This window comes from Diospyros lotus, chromosome 13, assembly GCF_014633365.1.
Source record: "Diospyros lotus cultivar Yz01 chromosome 13, ASM1463336v1, whole genome shotgun sequence".
NCBI lineage: Eukaryota > Viridiplantae > Streptophyta > Magnoliopsida > Ericales > Ebenaceae > Diospyros > Diospyros lotus.
Genome location: NC_068350.1, coordinates 10,635,113 through 10,652,965, shown reverse-complemented (window position 1 = coordinate 10,652,965; position 17,853 = coordinate 10,635,113). Strand labels below are relative to the sequence as shown.

The following is a 17,853-nucleotide window of genomic DNA, read 5'->3' as shown; positions in this document are numbered from 1 at the left end:
TACATATATATAAATAAATATACTTCCTATGCATAAAATATAAAGTTAAATATATATAAATTCAACCTAAATGTAAAAAGAATAAAACTACTTTCAATTTGAACTATATTTATTTTTTGTATTCCAAGCTATGAAATATTTTAAATATTCTTAATTAATTTTTATTCTCATACACTTTATATATTAAGGGACATTTAAAAATTTTTATAATCTGAACCGTAAAAAACAAGTGCAATGCGAACTGAAAATAGTCTATCTCAATAATGTATACAAACTTATAAACTAAAATATATAAACCAAATAATTCACTATTAGTAATTTTTGTAAATGTATGTGTGTATATATATATATATATATATACAAAAAGAAGAAATTAAAGAGGAATGAGGGAGGGAAATGATATTTTCGAATTAAAAAAAAAAAGAAATTAGTACCGGAAAAAGTATTTTATAATGGTGAAGGAGTCTCTATCATTTCAAATAAATTATGGGTACATGCGTAATTTTCATCAAATAATAATAGGGTTAAATTTTAGTTTCAAAATAATTAATTCAAATCCACCCAAGTCTAACAATTCTAACTCTAATTCTACTCATTTACAACCTTAATGCATCTACATTGACTGTGGCCAACATTCGCAACCAGCCATGATACTGGAGTACGTAATGGGCAGCGAGGGCTTTGAAGGCAGTGGTTCTAGCGTAGATGGCGGCGGCGACTTTGGAGGCAGTGATGGCGGCAGTTGTGGAGGTGGTTGCGAGAGCGGCGGTTTGTCAGAGTGTCAAATGACAAACAATGATCAGCATCTAGAGAGCCTTTGATTGTCATTGGCGGTGAAGGAAATCAACTCAGCATTGTTGAAAGACGATGATGGTAGCGAAGGCAGGAGTCATAGTGGCGTGATTCATTTTTTAGTGAAACTAGAGGTGTCTTCTTTAGTTAATTTAACCTAGCAATCTGCTTGAATTTGCATGAATTGACCAAAATTATAAAGTTATTTATAAGATTGAAGAAGAAAGGGGGTATTTTGCTGATTGAATGGTAAAGGCCAGGGATTCTTTACGTACTGGCTGAAGGAGAAGGCGGTTGGAACTTGGACCGGTCCATTCCTTTCAAAAAAAAGAGAGGCCCAAGCCCATATACAAACGTCAAAGGCTCAAACAGAACTTGCATTCTGCAACATAACATACAAAGCCTTGCACTGCCTTTGTTTCATTGTTATTGTTCCAGTTTTTGGTTTAATTATATTATATTATATATTTAGAAACTTTAATTGCATTGTCGGTCTTGCATTTTAACTTATATTCAGACCGGTATTTATTTGTAGTTGCTCTTAATTGTTGGCTTCTTCTTGTATTGGTTGCACAGTTGCAGTTTCGGTTTTGGTTAACTTGTTTGGATGTTTATTTTTTAAATATTTTTTTGTTGAATTAAACTGTACATGATTTTAATTAGTTTGGTTCCCTTTTCGGTTAAATGAGTTTAAAATTTAAGACTCAATCATAATTGGTTCATAATTAAATTCAAGGTAAATTTCACACATCACCTCTAATGTTTTTCTACTGACCACTTATCTGTTTTCAAAAATAATATATATCTTCTTTACCATTAACAAATTAAGCAAAAATAACAATTTTATCCCAACATCTAAGATATGCTATTCTTTTAGAGATAAGACATCGTGAGATTAGGGTTAGCAATGATTCGGTTTGGTTTCAGTTTTTGTCAAAACTATAATCAAACCAAACTTAAACTACTAAAATTAAAATCAAACTATTACACATTGGTTTTAAAAATTAAAAATCATAACCAAACAATTCGATTTCGATTTTAACTATAATTTTTTTAGTTTGATCCATACCAACAAACAAAGACAAACTCTTACAAATAACATTCATAAAATTTTTTGATAACTCCACAACAAACAAAGATAAATCCTAATAAAGTTAAATTTTTCTTGCATAAAGTTACAAATTAACTTCAAACTTCTTGGATATAATTATTTGATTGATAAAAATAAAATAATTTAAGATTAGGTTTTATTTTTATTTGTTAATTATTTTATAAATGTTAAATATTTTATATATTTGTAATGCATTAGTCAATATATATTATGTGTATATATAATATATATTAAATAAATAAATATCTATTGTATATATATGTATATTCGATTCGATTACCCACACATTCGGTTCGAGTTTTGATTTAGATTTAGTAAAAACCATAACCAAACCATATCAATTGAAATAGTGTTCGGTTTTTCCCCAAACCAAACTATTACCCAGTCAAACAGTTTTTAACCGCGTTGATTGGTTTGATTTTGATTCGGTTCTCCACGATTTCGGTTGCAATTGTCATTCCTACGTGAGATGTACGGGTGCAAATAGTTGTATCAGAGAACTTTACAGATATACTACCTAAAGCTATGATAGAGTGACAGCTGGATTGCCATCTTGAGAAAATGGTATGATATATCAAGCAATGATTTGGTGAGTGTCATGTAAATTAGCATTAGTACAAAGAGAGATTATTAATGTTAGTGCTCTAATATTAGATTTAGATGACGTTTAGTATAAATGTTGGACCTAATAATATAATCTTACTTGTTATCTAAATGATTATATCTTCATTCATAGCTTTCTATTTAAATATGAATCAGTCCCTAGATTTTCTTGTAGTGATCATATTCTTAAGAGTTAAGAATATATGACGATAATTTTTAGTTCAAGATTTCTTAAAGGTATTCTCGATTCTCAAATTTATCAGGAGTGGACTATGATTTATTAATTAGTGGACTGACATATGGGCTACTATTATTGTTGGGCATGAGATACCAATGAGATGGGGTAGTGAGTCACATATCACATTACATGAGATGCATATAATAAATATATGGGTGGGTATTGGTAGAACATCCACTGAATGCGACGCATGCGACAAATCACATGGGTTAAAGGATTAATGATTTGTTGTTGGTTCTTAATTGTGTATTTGGTCATTTGATTGGAAGTGACAGAGTTGTCTTGTACACTAGTGTCAGGAATTTTTCGTTGAACAAAACTATCCAGTGTAAGAGGTGGGGATACTCTCTATGTGGTCTTTGTGCAGTGATGTATGAAGATAGATGCTCGCTAATAGGATTCACTATCTTTCATTGGGTGAGGACGAAGATCCTATGCAATATCAGTCTGTCGGTGATTGTAGGAGTACTTGGCCAAGGCATGTACAATTAGAGAGACTTTTTAATGTCGAAAGAGTTCTGATACATCATTTCAATCACCCTAGACTAGATCAGACATAGTTATCGAGTTTTATGAGTTTAATCAGTCAATGACTCTCATTTAGTTGGGATGTAAGGAATGTCCTGAGTTCTTTCGAGATGCTTTGGGAAGATCCTTTTAATAGATCGAAGTGTTTAATCGACGTTAAGAGTTGACGTGTCCTAATTGTTACATGACTATGAATTTAGAAAGTCACACCCTAAGTAGGTAATACTCAGAATTAGTGAATCTGAATTGGTTGGCTGTTCTTCCATCAATAAGAGTTACTGATATTTTTAGTGAGATAATTAATTATAAGAATTATTTTCATTGTGCAAATAATTTTTATATAATATTTTATATAGAATTATTATACATATAATATATTATACTATAAAAAATTAATTAAATAAAGCAAAGTGATTATTTGATGTTGAAAAGTCCAAGATTAAAATTGGAGGAGTGGTTCTCTAGAGGCATGACAAAAGGAAAATTGAACTGATAGGAAATGGGACATGGCGCAGTGGGCTGCAGAGGCGACTGGTGCGCAGTGGCCTGCAAAATTGGAAAGGAAAATGTGTAATGCTATTCGGCCAGAAGTAGTGCTCGAAGAAGTGCCACCGCCAGAATATCGAAAAATATCGCGATATTTTTAGGCCAAAATATTGGGGAATCTCGCGATATGATTTGTGGCTCAAAATCATGTATTTCAAAATTTTCGGCCTTCTTCGACCCTCTCCTCCTCCTTTCTCAGAACGACCCCTCCATCTCCTTTCCCTTTTTCTTGCCAAGCCCTCGGTCTCCCTCTCCCTGCTTCCTTGCCTCCCCTCACCTTACTGGCTATCAGTGTCTCTCTCCTTGTCGGTCGTAGGTCTTTCTCTCCCTGCCGGCCGTGTCTTCCATCCCTCTCGGGCTAGCGCTGAAACGACCCTCTCCACGACCCTCTCCCTGTTAGCCATTGGTCTTTCTCTGCCTACTGGCCGTTGCTTCTCTCACTGTCGCCCGCACTGAAACGACCCTCTATCTCCCTCTCCATTGAAATAGCTTCCTTGCCTCCTTCTGCAACATCTTTCGTTGTATCTCAAGCATTCTGATCTTTGATCTAACCGTTTGATCTTTGATCCGAGCATATTTTCATGGTATAAGTGGCCCAGATCTACACGAAGGTAAGTCTTTTAGTTTTATCAGTAATGATTTCCGACATACATCCATGATATATATGTATATATGCGCAATTTGGGTTTTTTGAAAGTTTAATCGTGATTTATGGAGCATCTTTGTGATTTATTTTGGATACTAGGCATACATAATCTTTGTGATTTATTTTGGATACTCGGCATCTTTGTGATTCATTTATTTCTGTGATTCATGTATCATCTTTTTTAGCATCTTGGATCCATGAATGGAAGTGTTGAATTATTTATTCTCTGGCAATATTTTTTGGGTCACTGGGTGAGGAATCCAGGAATGGAAGTGTTGAAATTGTATGATCCATGTCTTAGTTTTCAATTGACCCATGTTCCAACTGAAATTGTATAATTAGTTAGGTTTGTTCCTTTAGTAATAATAATTTTTTTTAAAAAAAAAAGACAGTTTGGTGCTCTATTTGATTAACCATTGTTTGACTAGAATTTATTATTTTGTATTGAGAAGTCTGAGTGCGACTACTATTTGTTATGGTTCTTTAATTTATTGTTTTCAATTTAACCATTGTTTGGTCCTCTATTTGATCTGAGCATATTGTTTTGTTTAAGAATATAAATTTTATTTGTTATGGCTCTATTTGATAAACTTTATTTGTTTTGTTTAAGAAATTTACTATCTCAGGATTTATGGCTTCTATTTTAGAAATGGAAGAAGCTTCAATTAACTCATGTAGTTCGCATCAGACAATTGTGTGTAAGCACGGTGTATCTGTAAAGTGCTACACATCATGGACTAAGAGTAATCCTGGAAGAAAATTCTTGAGATGTCGGTTTTGGAAGGTAATTTATTCTCTTATAAATGTATAAGTCGTTAATATAAATGAAATTAATTGTTGGATGATTTGATGGACAGGATGATGATTGCAGATGGTTTCAATGGATCGATGATGAACGCACAGCGCGTGAGAAAATATTATGTGGAGTATTGTTCGATAAGGGGAAAGCTTTAGAAGAACAAGTCAAGATTTTTCAAAAAAAGACTTTAAGGAAAAAAGAAAAGTTATTGAAGCTTCAGATAGAGCTTAGCTCTATTGTACAAGAAAATATAAAATTAAAAATGAAACTTCAAGAGTATAAAACAAAAGACAAAAGGTTTGTTAAAGGTATGATAGTGTTAGGATTGGCTTGTTTTTTATTCAGTTTATGGGTGATGAAAAATGATGGAAGTAGATTTAGGTATTTTGCTTTGATGTAATTATGTACTTGTGTATAGTACCTAAATTAATGATTGTGTTTGTTGTTAGTATTTTCATATCAATGATATTTGAAGATATGTTTGTATTCGTATCCATCACCTTTATGTACGTGTATGTACATCTTTCTCACCATCTAAGGTATGGAAGAATGAATAGCCAAAGATATATCTTGCACTTGATTTCAAAAAATCCATGGACATGATGTAAAGAAAGATATATCTACCAAATGCCAACATTCCAGAATTCTCGCATCAAGTCCAGCAGCTTGGATGGAGAAGAATTGAATTGAAATTACAAACTTAACAATGTCCAGGCTTATCTTCTGTGTGAGTGGGGTTGCATCTTTTTATTTATTTTTCTCTCCTTTCTTTGTTTCTTTGTGAGCGTTTCTTTTTTTTTTTTCCCCTTTTAATTTTAGGAAAGAGTTGATTTTCTATGGATCTAAAACAAACTTGAGCATCTGTGTAGAGAGGAGGGGACCTAATGCGCATATCTTACAATGTTTCCTCTGTGCAATTACCATATCATGCAGTGTGACAATATTTTCTCAAATCCAATACAGTATCAAATCCAGCTGTTATGGCAAACACATAAAGAACAATGTGACTTTATTTTTTCTTTCAATGCATCATTCCATAAATACGCAGACACTTGGATGATCTTTGCATATCAACATGGAAAATAATAGGGAACAAAAGGCAGGCTATGTCATTAAACTATGATGCTAAGCATCACGATGGGGTAAATGATCCATAATCATACAAACAAGTCTAGCATAGTAAATCTGCCCTAACAATAATAAAGGGTGACAATTAGCACAACCATTTTATAGAAGCTCAATACAACTTGAACCAAGCCTTCTTCCATCTACTTGAACTTGAGAACCTGCATCCTTTTTAACTACTCTGCTCAATAAAGGCACAAAGTTTCAGCTATACCACAATGTAGCATGTTTGAGAGGCTGGAAGTTGCTCATAACGTTTCACCTGAATACAAATCTACTTTTCATGAAGGACAATGCTAAGACACATCCTGTCTCATAAGCAACAACATCTAATTCCAAGTCAATAGGTTTTACAGAGAAAATTTAAAAATTGCCTTGGCTGTCCTATCTATGAAGAGAGGCATGGTAATGTAGTGCTTCATTCGACAAACAAATTCCATGTGCTTCTTTGCCTGCAAGCGTGAAAACACAAAATATGAGAGTAAACTATGAAAGTAAAACACTAAACACAAAAATTCTCCTCTCAAGTGAGAGGTAAAACCATTGCAGTTCGTATATATTAACATGTAAAAAACAGTAGACCACATCCAGTTTCAACACTAAAAGGGTTACACATGCCTCAAACATCTGGTGGGTTGTCATCGGGTTGTGGATGGGGCACGTACATTGGCATGAAGGGTTGAGCTGTACCAAAAGAAGCCTGCAAAAGAAAAAAGCAAGCACTAGAATATAACCTAAACGAAAGTCCAAAAATTTAAAAAATGACAACTTAGATTATTACCCAAATATCATCCAAGTACTTACCATTAATTCTGAGCATGAGAATGATGCCAAATCGTGATATTGTCCTTGTGTAAATCCTTCACTAAATACTTGATTGTCTTGAATAATGTTTTGCATCGGAGCATTGCCTTCGTTTACTTTCGAGGATCCCACCTAGACATCAAACGAAAGTAACGACCATTACAATTGGAAATTTGAACACTACATTATTAGATAATTAAACAAAAAATTATAGCATACCTTCGCTTTTTTGGAACTCCTTTCCAATGGCACCTTCTTCGCTTTCTTAGAACTCGTTTCCAATGGACCCTTATTGCGAAGCTTCCTAGGGGCTCCCTTTGTCTGCGAGCATCTTGGATCCAAAATTTGCACGCTTGAAGCTGTAGCTGCCTCTCCAGAATCAGGAAATTGTTCTTGCACACTATCTTCAACATGTATATTACTACCACAACTAGGCTTCGTATTAGATTTCCTCAATGCAGCCAATTGAGATTCCATCCACTCCATAGTTTCCCGGGTACTATCTTCATCATCTGCAACCAAGTCTGCAATCTTTGCAAACACACTGCACAGCTTATCGTATCTTAACTGACTAGGCGTACTAATCCAACCGTTATAATTAATCTTTACTCTCGTGTAGGATCTACTGAGATCTCTCCTCCACCGCCTTAAGATATACTTGTCAGGAAGTGATCTGATACCATCTCGAATCAATACTGTGACCATATGTCTGCATATTATTCCCCTAAACTCAAACATATGACAACTACAAATAAAATTGCATTTCTCTTTGTCAATATCAACTGAAAATTTTCTCTCCTTGAATCTTTCGTCAAATATGATATCTTCGCGCACCTTGTACCTCGTACCAAGCGACCCCTCCTCGATAGACACAACCTCGCAATACATCTTCCCTGTGAACTCATTCTGAAACTCCTTGAATTTTGAGATTGTGTATACTTCTTGAAATTGTTTCTCCATGGGATATCTCGATGCGCATGGGACCATCTGAGAAAATGACTTAACGTCTGCCTGAAACTCCTTTTCAACTTTAGACCTCAATGCACGCTCATATTGTTCAACAAATTGCTTCAATGAAGTTTTTGAGTGTACATAACCATCAAAAAATGCATTCATGCTCTCACTCCGCTGGGTTGTTGACATTCCTGCCCAAAAACTAGTTTTCAAGAAACATGGCACCCAACGGGCTCTTTGTGTGTATAGTCCAGACAACCAATCGTTGTCATGCAGTGCATATTTCTTAATCATTAAACTCCAACCTTGCTCGAATACTTCAGGACTATGTGATTCATACACAACATCATGTACAGCCGAAAGAATTGAAGCCTCGTAACTATGGTTCCCAAACTTTTCAGGCAACTTCTTTAGTATATGCCACAAACACCACCTGTGCTTCGTGTTAGGGAAAACTATCTCAATTGCGTTTTGCATAGCCCTATCCTGGTCAGTGATTATTCCAGTGGGAGCTTGATCCTCCATGCACTGAAGCCATGTACTAAATAGCCACACAAAAGTCCTAGTGTCCTCGTTCGAAAGTAGACCACATCCAAATAGTGTCGACTGCCCATGGTGATTTACACCAACAAATGGAGCAAATGGCATGTCGTACCTATTGGTCAGGTATGTGGTGTCGAATGTCACAACATCGCCAAATTCCTTATACGCTTGTCTACATCTATTATCCGCCCAAAATACATTCCTCAATTGATACTCTTCATCCAAGTCGACACTAAAGTAGAAACCCGGACAAAGGGCTTGCATTTTAGAAAAATACGCTTGAATAGCAATAGCATCTCCTTCCCCAAGTCTTAACTTTCTCACCTTATCAATATAATTTCTACAATCTTTTTCCACAAATGTCAGATTCTCATACCCACCAGCCTCAACAACAGCTGAGTTATAACTTTTCTGTAGCGAGATTCCAGCTATATCATTAACTTGAAGTTGTCGCTTCACCTGATCGTTCAACTGTCTATTACATTTATACAACCTAGATTTGCTTGGACTTGTTTCATGGTTATGCTCAAGATGGATGGTGCTTATTTGCCATGTTCCTAAAACAACTAATATGGCTGTGATCTTAGCTTTACACCCTATTCGAATTGTTGGTTGAGGCTTCAAAGAAGTGCTAGCTTGACTAGTTCTTTTGCCCTCTCGACTACATGCATAAGTCACATATCTTACGACCCCATCCTCACCCTTCTTCGAATTCCTTTTTTTTATTGGAAAACCCACATGGTAAGCATATTGTTTGTAAAATTCATAAATTTCATTCTCATAATTGAATTTCATTCCAACCTTAGGGACAAGATCATTGTATTCTCCTGATACTTCGTCATTTAACGGAGGACCCTCATTATCTTGGCAATTTTCCTCATTATCTTCGGCTAATTCCGGAAGCACACTATGATTCACTAGATCAAACAAGGCACACGCATAAGAGAATACAATGTTACCTATATAATTTGCATAAACATTTTGTTTTTCTTGTTTTAAATCACTAATTTTCTCATACATACCTATGTTACTCATTGGGGCTTTCCTTCATCTCCTAAATTAGAATTGATTGCCTACAATCAAATTAAAAAAATTATAGAAAATCAATACTTTATTAGAAGTATAATATGGTACATGAATATATACAGAGAAATAGAAACAATGGAAACCAACAATAGAAACAATGTTAGATTATTCATGTGTGCTAAAGACATTTTAGTCATCAGCACACATTTTAGTCATCTTTGTATCTGATGTGTGCTAAAGTCGCAACCCTGCTCATTTTAGTCATATTTGTATCTGATGTGTGCTAAAGATGAATTCGCAACCCATCATCACATTTGAATAATCTTTGTATTTGATGACTAAAGTCTTTTAGACACAAAATGTGGTCTAACTCAATAGAAACAATGTCTAACACATTAGATACAAAGACGTCGCAACCCAAATGCGGACTGTCAGTCGCCACCAGCCACGGTGGCCGGTGGTTTCCAGTGATCATAGGCAACCACCAGACACCCAAAGGCCCATCGACCAACATACCCTAAAACCAGCAAGATCCAACGGCACAATCTCCCTAGATCTAACATTAAAGTCTCGGCCAAAGCTAGAAAATGCGTATATACGTATATAGGATGGATGTGTGCTCATGACTAAAATGTCTAAAAGACTTACCTCCCTCCTTTTAGATCGGAGCCAATGGAGTCGAGAGAGGGCCGGAGATGAAATCGTACGGGCAAAAGACGATGACCCTTCTTCGATCCGAGAAGACGGGTCGCACTACGGCCAGTTTAGTTTTGAGTGATGGGGGAGGTCGATTTAGAGAGAACAAGAGAGAGCAAGTAAGAGAGAAGGTAGTGAGAACAGTGAGAGACTTCGCGATGGCTAGGGTCGAACAAGAGAGAAGACACAGAGAGAGAGCAACTGAGAGAGAAGATAGAAGGGAGTCAGAGATTGAGCGTCGGAGCGAGGGAAGGACTCAAATTTGAATAGGGGTATTTCTGTCAATTGGATAAGGGGTGAAATTGTAATTCTCTTCTGGGGGTGGCACTTCTTCGGGTACTACTTCTGGCCGAATAGCATTGTAGGAGTACTTGGCCAAGGCATGTACAATTAGAGAGACTTTTTAATGTCGAAAGAGTTCTGATACATCATTTCAATCACCCTAGACTAGATCAGACATAGTTATCGAATTTTATGAGTTTAATCAGTCAATGACTCTCATTTAGTTGGGATTTAAGGAATGTCCTGAGTTCTTTCGAGATGCTTTGGGAAGATCCTTTTAATAGATCGAAGTGTTTAATCGACGTTAAGAGTTGACGTGTCCTAATTGTTACATGACTATGAATTTAGAAAGTCACACCCTAAGTAGGTAATACTCAGAATTAGTGAATCTGAATTGGTTGGCTGTTCTTCCATCAATAAGAGTTACTGATATTTTTAGTGAGATAATTAATTATAAGAATTATTTTCATTGTGCAAATAATTTTTATATAAAATTTTATATAGAATTATTATACATATATTATATTATACTATAAAAAATTAATTAAATAAAGCAAAGTGATTATTTGATGTTGAAAAGTCCAAGATTAAAATTGGAGGAGTGGTTCTCTAGAGGCATGACAAAAGGAAAATTGAACTGATAGGAAATGGGACATGGCGCAGTGGGCTGCAGAGGCGACTGGTGTGCAGTGGCCTGCAAAATTGGAAAGGAAAATTGGGGCGGGTGCATGGCTGCTGAGAAGCAATTGTATAAATATATATATATATACATATAATATGTGATATATTATATAAATATATTAATGTTAATATATTTTGAAAAGAGTGATGTGAGATATAAATAATAGTGATGTGATAGTTTATGAGAAAATATTTTAATTAATATTATATATTTATTTAAAAAATATAAAAAATAAAATTTATTTAATGTCATTTTATTTTTTTTTTAGACAAACACTTTTATATAAGTCATTATATTTATCAATATTAAAAATAAATAACATTATCCTTTTGAAAAAGGCAACCGAGTAGCCCCTTTAACTGAAGTGCGTTGGGCGCACGTGTAGTCCCAATCTTTCAATTAATTTCTCTTGTGCGTGCGTCGTCCCTCGCCCGATTTCCAGCGCGTCTCTGTGTTCTGTCTTCTTTCTCCTCCGTTCTGTTCGCCCATTCCACCGAAGGTATATATATATATATATATATGATACATATAAGTTCAATAGTAGGCGGGCACAAGGCTCCTTCTCTCTCTCGGCTTAATATATATTGGATATATATTTGAAGGAGGGAGCAGTGTGCCGGCGATAGCGGTGTACAATTTTCTCCTCTGTCAATTGGATCTTTTGGTGTGGAGAAGAAAACTGATTGTATAGAGTTGCAATTGTCGAAGGTTCTAGGGTGGACAAAAGCTTATGGCCAAAAATATTTATACTCAGGAGAATGGACGGCAACATGCGGATTCGAAGAAGGTGTTTGTCATGGCCAATGTGTGACGCCCTGGCCCTACTATTAGGTGTCACCGTAACTCGTGGTTATAATCTCGGCTTATTTCAAAGGACGACTATACCCCGATATCATAAAGTATTAAAATATTATGGGCGCTCTGGGTGGGGTCCAAGGTTCGCTGCCTCCGACTGTCGAGTATTTGGATTCGAGTACATAAGCAGCGAAAATTTACCCGACTAGACCTTTAAAATAAAAATAAAATTGATTATCAACATGCTCAATAGAATACTTTAACAATTAAGCATATCACATACTCTGAATTACTCATAGCAAAAACCTTAACTTGATCCAAAGCAAATTTTATTTAAATGATAGCCATCTTTTGTAGTCAAGTACAAAGCATATATAATTTACATAAACGACACGTACATAACCCACATCCTCATTGCTCACAATCACTGTTAATCGGCGACTCTTCCACCACTACTGCTTTCCCTTTCTTAGACCCCAAGCCATCTGTTGGGTTAGTGGGAGTGAATGGGGTAAGTCCGGGAACTCAGTAAAGACAATATGCAATGTAGTAAATTAATGAGTATGACATCATAGATAAAAATGAAGTGTAGTGCGCATACAAGTCTGTCCACCGCACCTATCTCAGGCTCTAGGTGGTCCCTAGTGGTTTCCTCTATGACCTCGTCCTAGCACTCTCACGGTCCGAAATCCACTACCCCATGCCTAGGCACTTTCTCAACATTTTATGCAAGTCATGAGAAGAGTAATTTACACATAACAATTAGACCCTTACCTTGAATTATTTGCTACTCGGTGACCAACCCTATTTTGTTGTACAAACTGGTAGCGTACTCGTAACACCCTTATCACAATTATATATATACATAAGACTAAGTAATTTAATTATGAATTAAATTTACTAATTTAACTAATTTTAAATATTATCTACCAATTTAATTTAGCTAACTAATTAATTAACTAATCAAAATAAACTTAATTAATCTAATAAATCAGAACTCTTAAATATTCATACCTTTTTGTTGAACTCTTCCTCTCATGGACTACTCATTCACCTTATGCTTTCTTCCTATGGTCGAGTTGCTTATTTATAGGCTTGGCCGTCCCCTGTTTTCTCCCAAAATCCATGGTTTTTATCCTCAATTTCTAGGCTAATAATTACCTTGGCCACTGCTCCCTTACGTGGCTGTAAATTGGCTACACAAGGAGGGTATGGAAGCCGTGAAATGAAGGGGAAATTGGCAGCTAGCAGAAGCCAAAATTAAGGTCAATTGCTGTTGATGCGTGGTTGCAACTTGGCAGCTTCTTGGGCTTCAATTTGACATTGAAACGACTTTGTTTTGCTCCATCAATTTGCTAGAAAATTCTAGCTTTCTTCCCCAAAATTTGCCTTCAAAAAATTTTCCCATTCCTGGATTGAACCCATGGCCTAAGAGAAGCTCATGTGAGTGCACAACCAGCTTGGCTTAAAGCCCCTTCATGTCCTTGCTTGCATTTGTTGTATTTAACTTGTTCTTTGGTTGTTCCTTATTAATATTCCAATATTTCCAGCATCTTGCACGTCCCAAGGCTTGAACTTTCCAATATTCCATGCACACTTGCACTTCCAATCATTAGGCTACAAGTTCCCTTATTGCTTTATCTTACCTAATCTAATTTTATATCAATTAAGTGCTCAATTTTTCCCACTTCGTACTCAACCCAAGAAATTTCATAATTTCTTATTTACTTCCCTTATTCAAAACACATTAGATTTAAAATTACTTTCCTAAAAAACAAATATACTCATAAATTACCTTCAATGCACCAAATCACTTATTAATTATTTATTTTTTTCCCCCAAGTTCAAGGATGTTACACAATGCAATAGACCAATGCAGGTAGTTGAATACAGCATCTCTGAGGCCCCAAAAGTTGTTGGTAGCTGTGAGTGGGTAGTTGCAGACAGCTCGTGGTGGTCGTGGTTCATTCTTCAGCAGTCCCAACAGTTGTGATGGTAATAGTTATCGTCGATATAATGGTTGGGGTTTCTAATAGTCCCAACAGTTGTGATGAAAAAAGTTGTCATCGGTACAACGGTTGGGGTTTCCGGCGGTACCAAAAGCTATGATGGCTAAAGTTGTTATCGGTACAATGGTTAGGGTTTTCGATGAGCTTTCGGCAGTTGTTTGGTAAAAGTTGTCGGTAGTGGACTTATAGTCGCAGTCCCTTTGTGATATCTTGCTTTAGGTCCATGGCATAGACAACCTTTTTTAGAGGAACGATCCTAGCGATCAATCACCTTTGTTGAGATGGTTCTAGCACGAGTCCAACAAAGGGTTCCAGGGCAGCCTACGGGTGGACTGACTTGGTCTGTTATACTGGTGGGGGTGGCTTGGTCAACTAAGGACACGTATCGGAGCTGATGAGGAGCTAGTTCGGGAAGCAGGTTGGTGAGTCGTTATACGATGGGATCGCATGAGCTCAACCGAGAGACTGAAGAGTTTGGGTTAGATGCACAACAAAAGTAACCGTCATGCTCTTTGAGCTTGAGGTATCATTTATTGTAACACCCCGCCTTACGTCACTATAAGACAATTCCCGGGAATCTTTTTTTTTTTTTCCAAGTCCATCACGCGCGGTGCATTAAGAACAATTTTCACATGCAGATAACATACCCGACACATACGATGGCCAACACCCGTGGTGATTTCAAGAACAATCTTCACATGTAGATAAGATTCCAAGAACCCCAATCTCGCCCGTTTAACTAACAAGATCAATAATCTTAAACTAAACGAGAAATAGTATAACACAATGGATTAAATAACATCAAAATATCATGGCCTACCACGAGTTTCATACAAGGTGTTCCCACACTAAAATACGTATTACAAAACTATCAAATGATAACAACATTATTATATAACCGTTCATACATATACCAAACAAATACTATCGGCTCAAAATGATACAACGACTATCATACTAAACACTATTGGCCCTCAACTGGCCACATCCTCTCCGTCGCAGTAGTCCTTGGCTAGAATGTTGAATGTTCAAGGGGCATAACCCAAATTAGATGATAAAACATCTAAGTGATGGCATGATACATACCATAACAACATGCAACACATATAACTTGAGAAATCTCCCTGGCATACTCAACTTCCTGTGGAAAATCCATTCCACACACCTTTGCGGTTGACCTTGCCGTGACATACTTAATCCTCGAGTGCCCTATCGTGTCACCCGATCACTGAGATTAACCTTTGCCCCATTCTTAAGAAGACCCCATCTCGTCCCCCACGGACATAACAACGACATGAAAATCAATACCCCGATGACATGAAAAATCACACGCCATGCATCGACTATTTTACAAGTAAAAATAGTTGATGCAATATACCACATGTTCAATATGCATATGATGCCACAAATACATAAGTAAAATGCCTACACGATCCATCACAAGTTCTATAGGGTATAATCGCTTGTTGGAACTGGTTCAACACATGTAACCTAAGCTCGGGAGGGTAAAACCGCTCACCTGAACCCACTACACACACACCAACACACTTTCAAACAAGGGTAAGATTGGAATCAAATCACTCATCTTAATTCAGAAAAGACCAATTTTGCCTCAAAAAGCGTGCCGTACCTAAAAAATCATGCAATCCTTCCTTCACACAGTACAATCGTTTTTTGTTTACCATTATGACTCTAGAAATCAAAATTTCTATTTTTTCCATAATTTCCAATTTTTTGAACATTTATTTCCTTCTAAAATTCATAATAAATACCAAACACCTAATTTCTCCAAATATTTTTGCATAAACCCTCATAAAATAATTTTAAAAAAATAATAAAATTAATTTCAGGGAAAACCTAGGCCTCACGTGCTAGAGCGGGGGTGAGGCTGAAGCTCGCGCGTGCACATGCGCAGGCTGTATTCTCTGTCAAAGGTCGCCGGCGATGGTCTCCGATGCCCCAAATGACTATAAGGCCTTGAAGTACTCATTGAGGTGACCTTGATAGTACCTTCAAATGGCCGAAACAATCACCAAAAAATGCCTTAAATGGCGGTTGCAGGTCGCGGCTCCGGCGAGCCTAACTTTTCGACCAAGGCACTGAAACCCTATCAAACACACACCAATCTCTCCCAAACTCTCCAAAAATGCTTCCCACAACCCAAAGAACAAAATCCCCTTATCCCCAAGGCTTGATTCAAGCAAAAATTAGAGGAATTTTGGCCGATTTATTTTTGAAACCCTCGGCCTTCAGCCCATTTTATACCCATTTTCGACGTAATTTTCCACCAAATCTCACTTGTTCTTATCCCATAAGCCCCAAATCTAGCCTTTAATCCCATCGAATAGCCCTAAATCATGAGAAAATTAGGACACTCTTCCATTGTATCATGCAATAACTTTTCATACCATAACTTTTCCATTTTTTTGCACTTTTGCCCCTAAGTATTTTCCAATTACATTTCCACCCTATCCTTGATACCCCTAGACTTTCTAACAATTCCACTACTGCCCTCAAGTTCCAAGTTATTTATTTCCCTCAAGAATTTTTGAAAAACTCATTGATTCGACCTCTCTCGGGTAGTTTACATAATCTGTACTTTTGCCTAAATGCCCTTAATCGCGTGTTTTTTACCTCAAACCTTCGCAAATCTATTGGTTTTGTCAAATACTACTTATTTGAGCAATTTTATCTTCCTTGACTTGCACTTTGGCCTAAAACTATAGAAAATTCCATTTTTAACCCCGTAATTTTTGAAAACACTCTTGATATTAAATACATTTATCGTTTATTGAAATTCCGTATTGTATGGTTTTGTTTTATATGCATATAGTTGTTATCATTGTATCATGCAATAAGCGATCCTTTTGTACTGTTTGTTAATGGATTTTGAAAAAGTTTTAAAAACCAGTTTGTCTTCTTACATCTGCTGCTAAGAGTTTGCGTTAAGTGATCCGTTTGTACTGTTTGTTTATGGTGTTTGAAAAGGTTTTAAAAACTAGTTTGTCTTCTTACATCTGCCGCTAAGAGTTTGCGTGCACCTTCGATGGCATTCCTTCAATATATATATATATTTAACATATATATTTTAATGTTTCAACATATATATTTAATATTTTTATAAATATATATATTTTAATAATTAAATATAATTTATCAACATCTAATGATAAAAATTTTATCAATTGAACATTAATTTATAATTTATTTTTATTAAAAATTAATATTTTCATTAATTTATTTATATTATTTAGTAACATGTCAATTTTAGTTTTTTTTATTAAATTCTAATAGTTTATCAATTTTTTTAAAATCAAACAGATAACTACATGTTACAGGCATTTTCTGGACCGCTTTGGGCTATTGTCTAGACTAATTTGGGATGAGAATAGTACAATGATTGGGCCCAACCTCTAGAAGTGCAATTGATCTAAGGCTGAAGACATCTCAGCAAGGTCGCATAATTGCTAAAGCACGAGCTCCGACCGCGATAGCAAGTGAGCACCCAGTGATGTCTTTAGCTCGCTGGCTGACTTGATTAGCTCGCAAAATGAACCATAAAGCAAGATAACCGGAGATGATGTCCACCTATTTTATCCATAGTAAACTAGGTCCCAGATGGTGCGGAACTTTTTCTCCCAATTTTATGGAGATGATAAGGTCACATTGTCCCT

At 36.0% G+C, this 17,853-nt stretch overlaps 1 protein-coding gene across 1 annotated transcript; it reads right to left on the bottom strand.

Moving 5' to 3' along the window:
* Positions 1 to 6,596: 6,596 nt before the first annotated feature.
* On the bottom strand, positions 6,597 to 9,724 carry LOC127788036 (protein FAR1-RELATED SEQUENCE 5-like). The gene is made up of 6 exons (XM_052316158.1): positions 9,712 to 9,724; positions 7,412 to 9,606; positions 7,193 to 7,324; positions 7,014 to 7,088; positions 6,763 to 6,840; positions 6,597 to 6,650 (listed from the first exon to the last, which is right to left on the bottom strand). Exons 1-6 carry the CDS (start codon positions 9,722 to 9,724, stop codon positions 6,597 to 6,599), a joined length of 2,547 nt encoding a protein of 848 aa, XP_052172118.1.
* Between the last annotated feature and the right edge of the window lie 8,129 nt (positions 9,725 to 17,853).

Excerpts from the sequence above, each read along its gene's own strand:
- LOC127788036 (XM_052316158.1), bottom strand. Across the intron at positions 7,325-7,411 it reads GGAGTTCCAAAAAAGCGAAG|GTGGGATCCTCGAAAGTAAA; the intron begins GTATGCTATAAT and ends TTTGATGTCTAG. Across the intron at positions 6,651-6,762 it reads TCATAGATAGGACAGCCAAG|GTGAAACGTTATGAGCAACT; the intron begins GCAATTTTTAAA and ends ATTTGTATTCAG.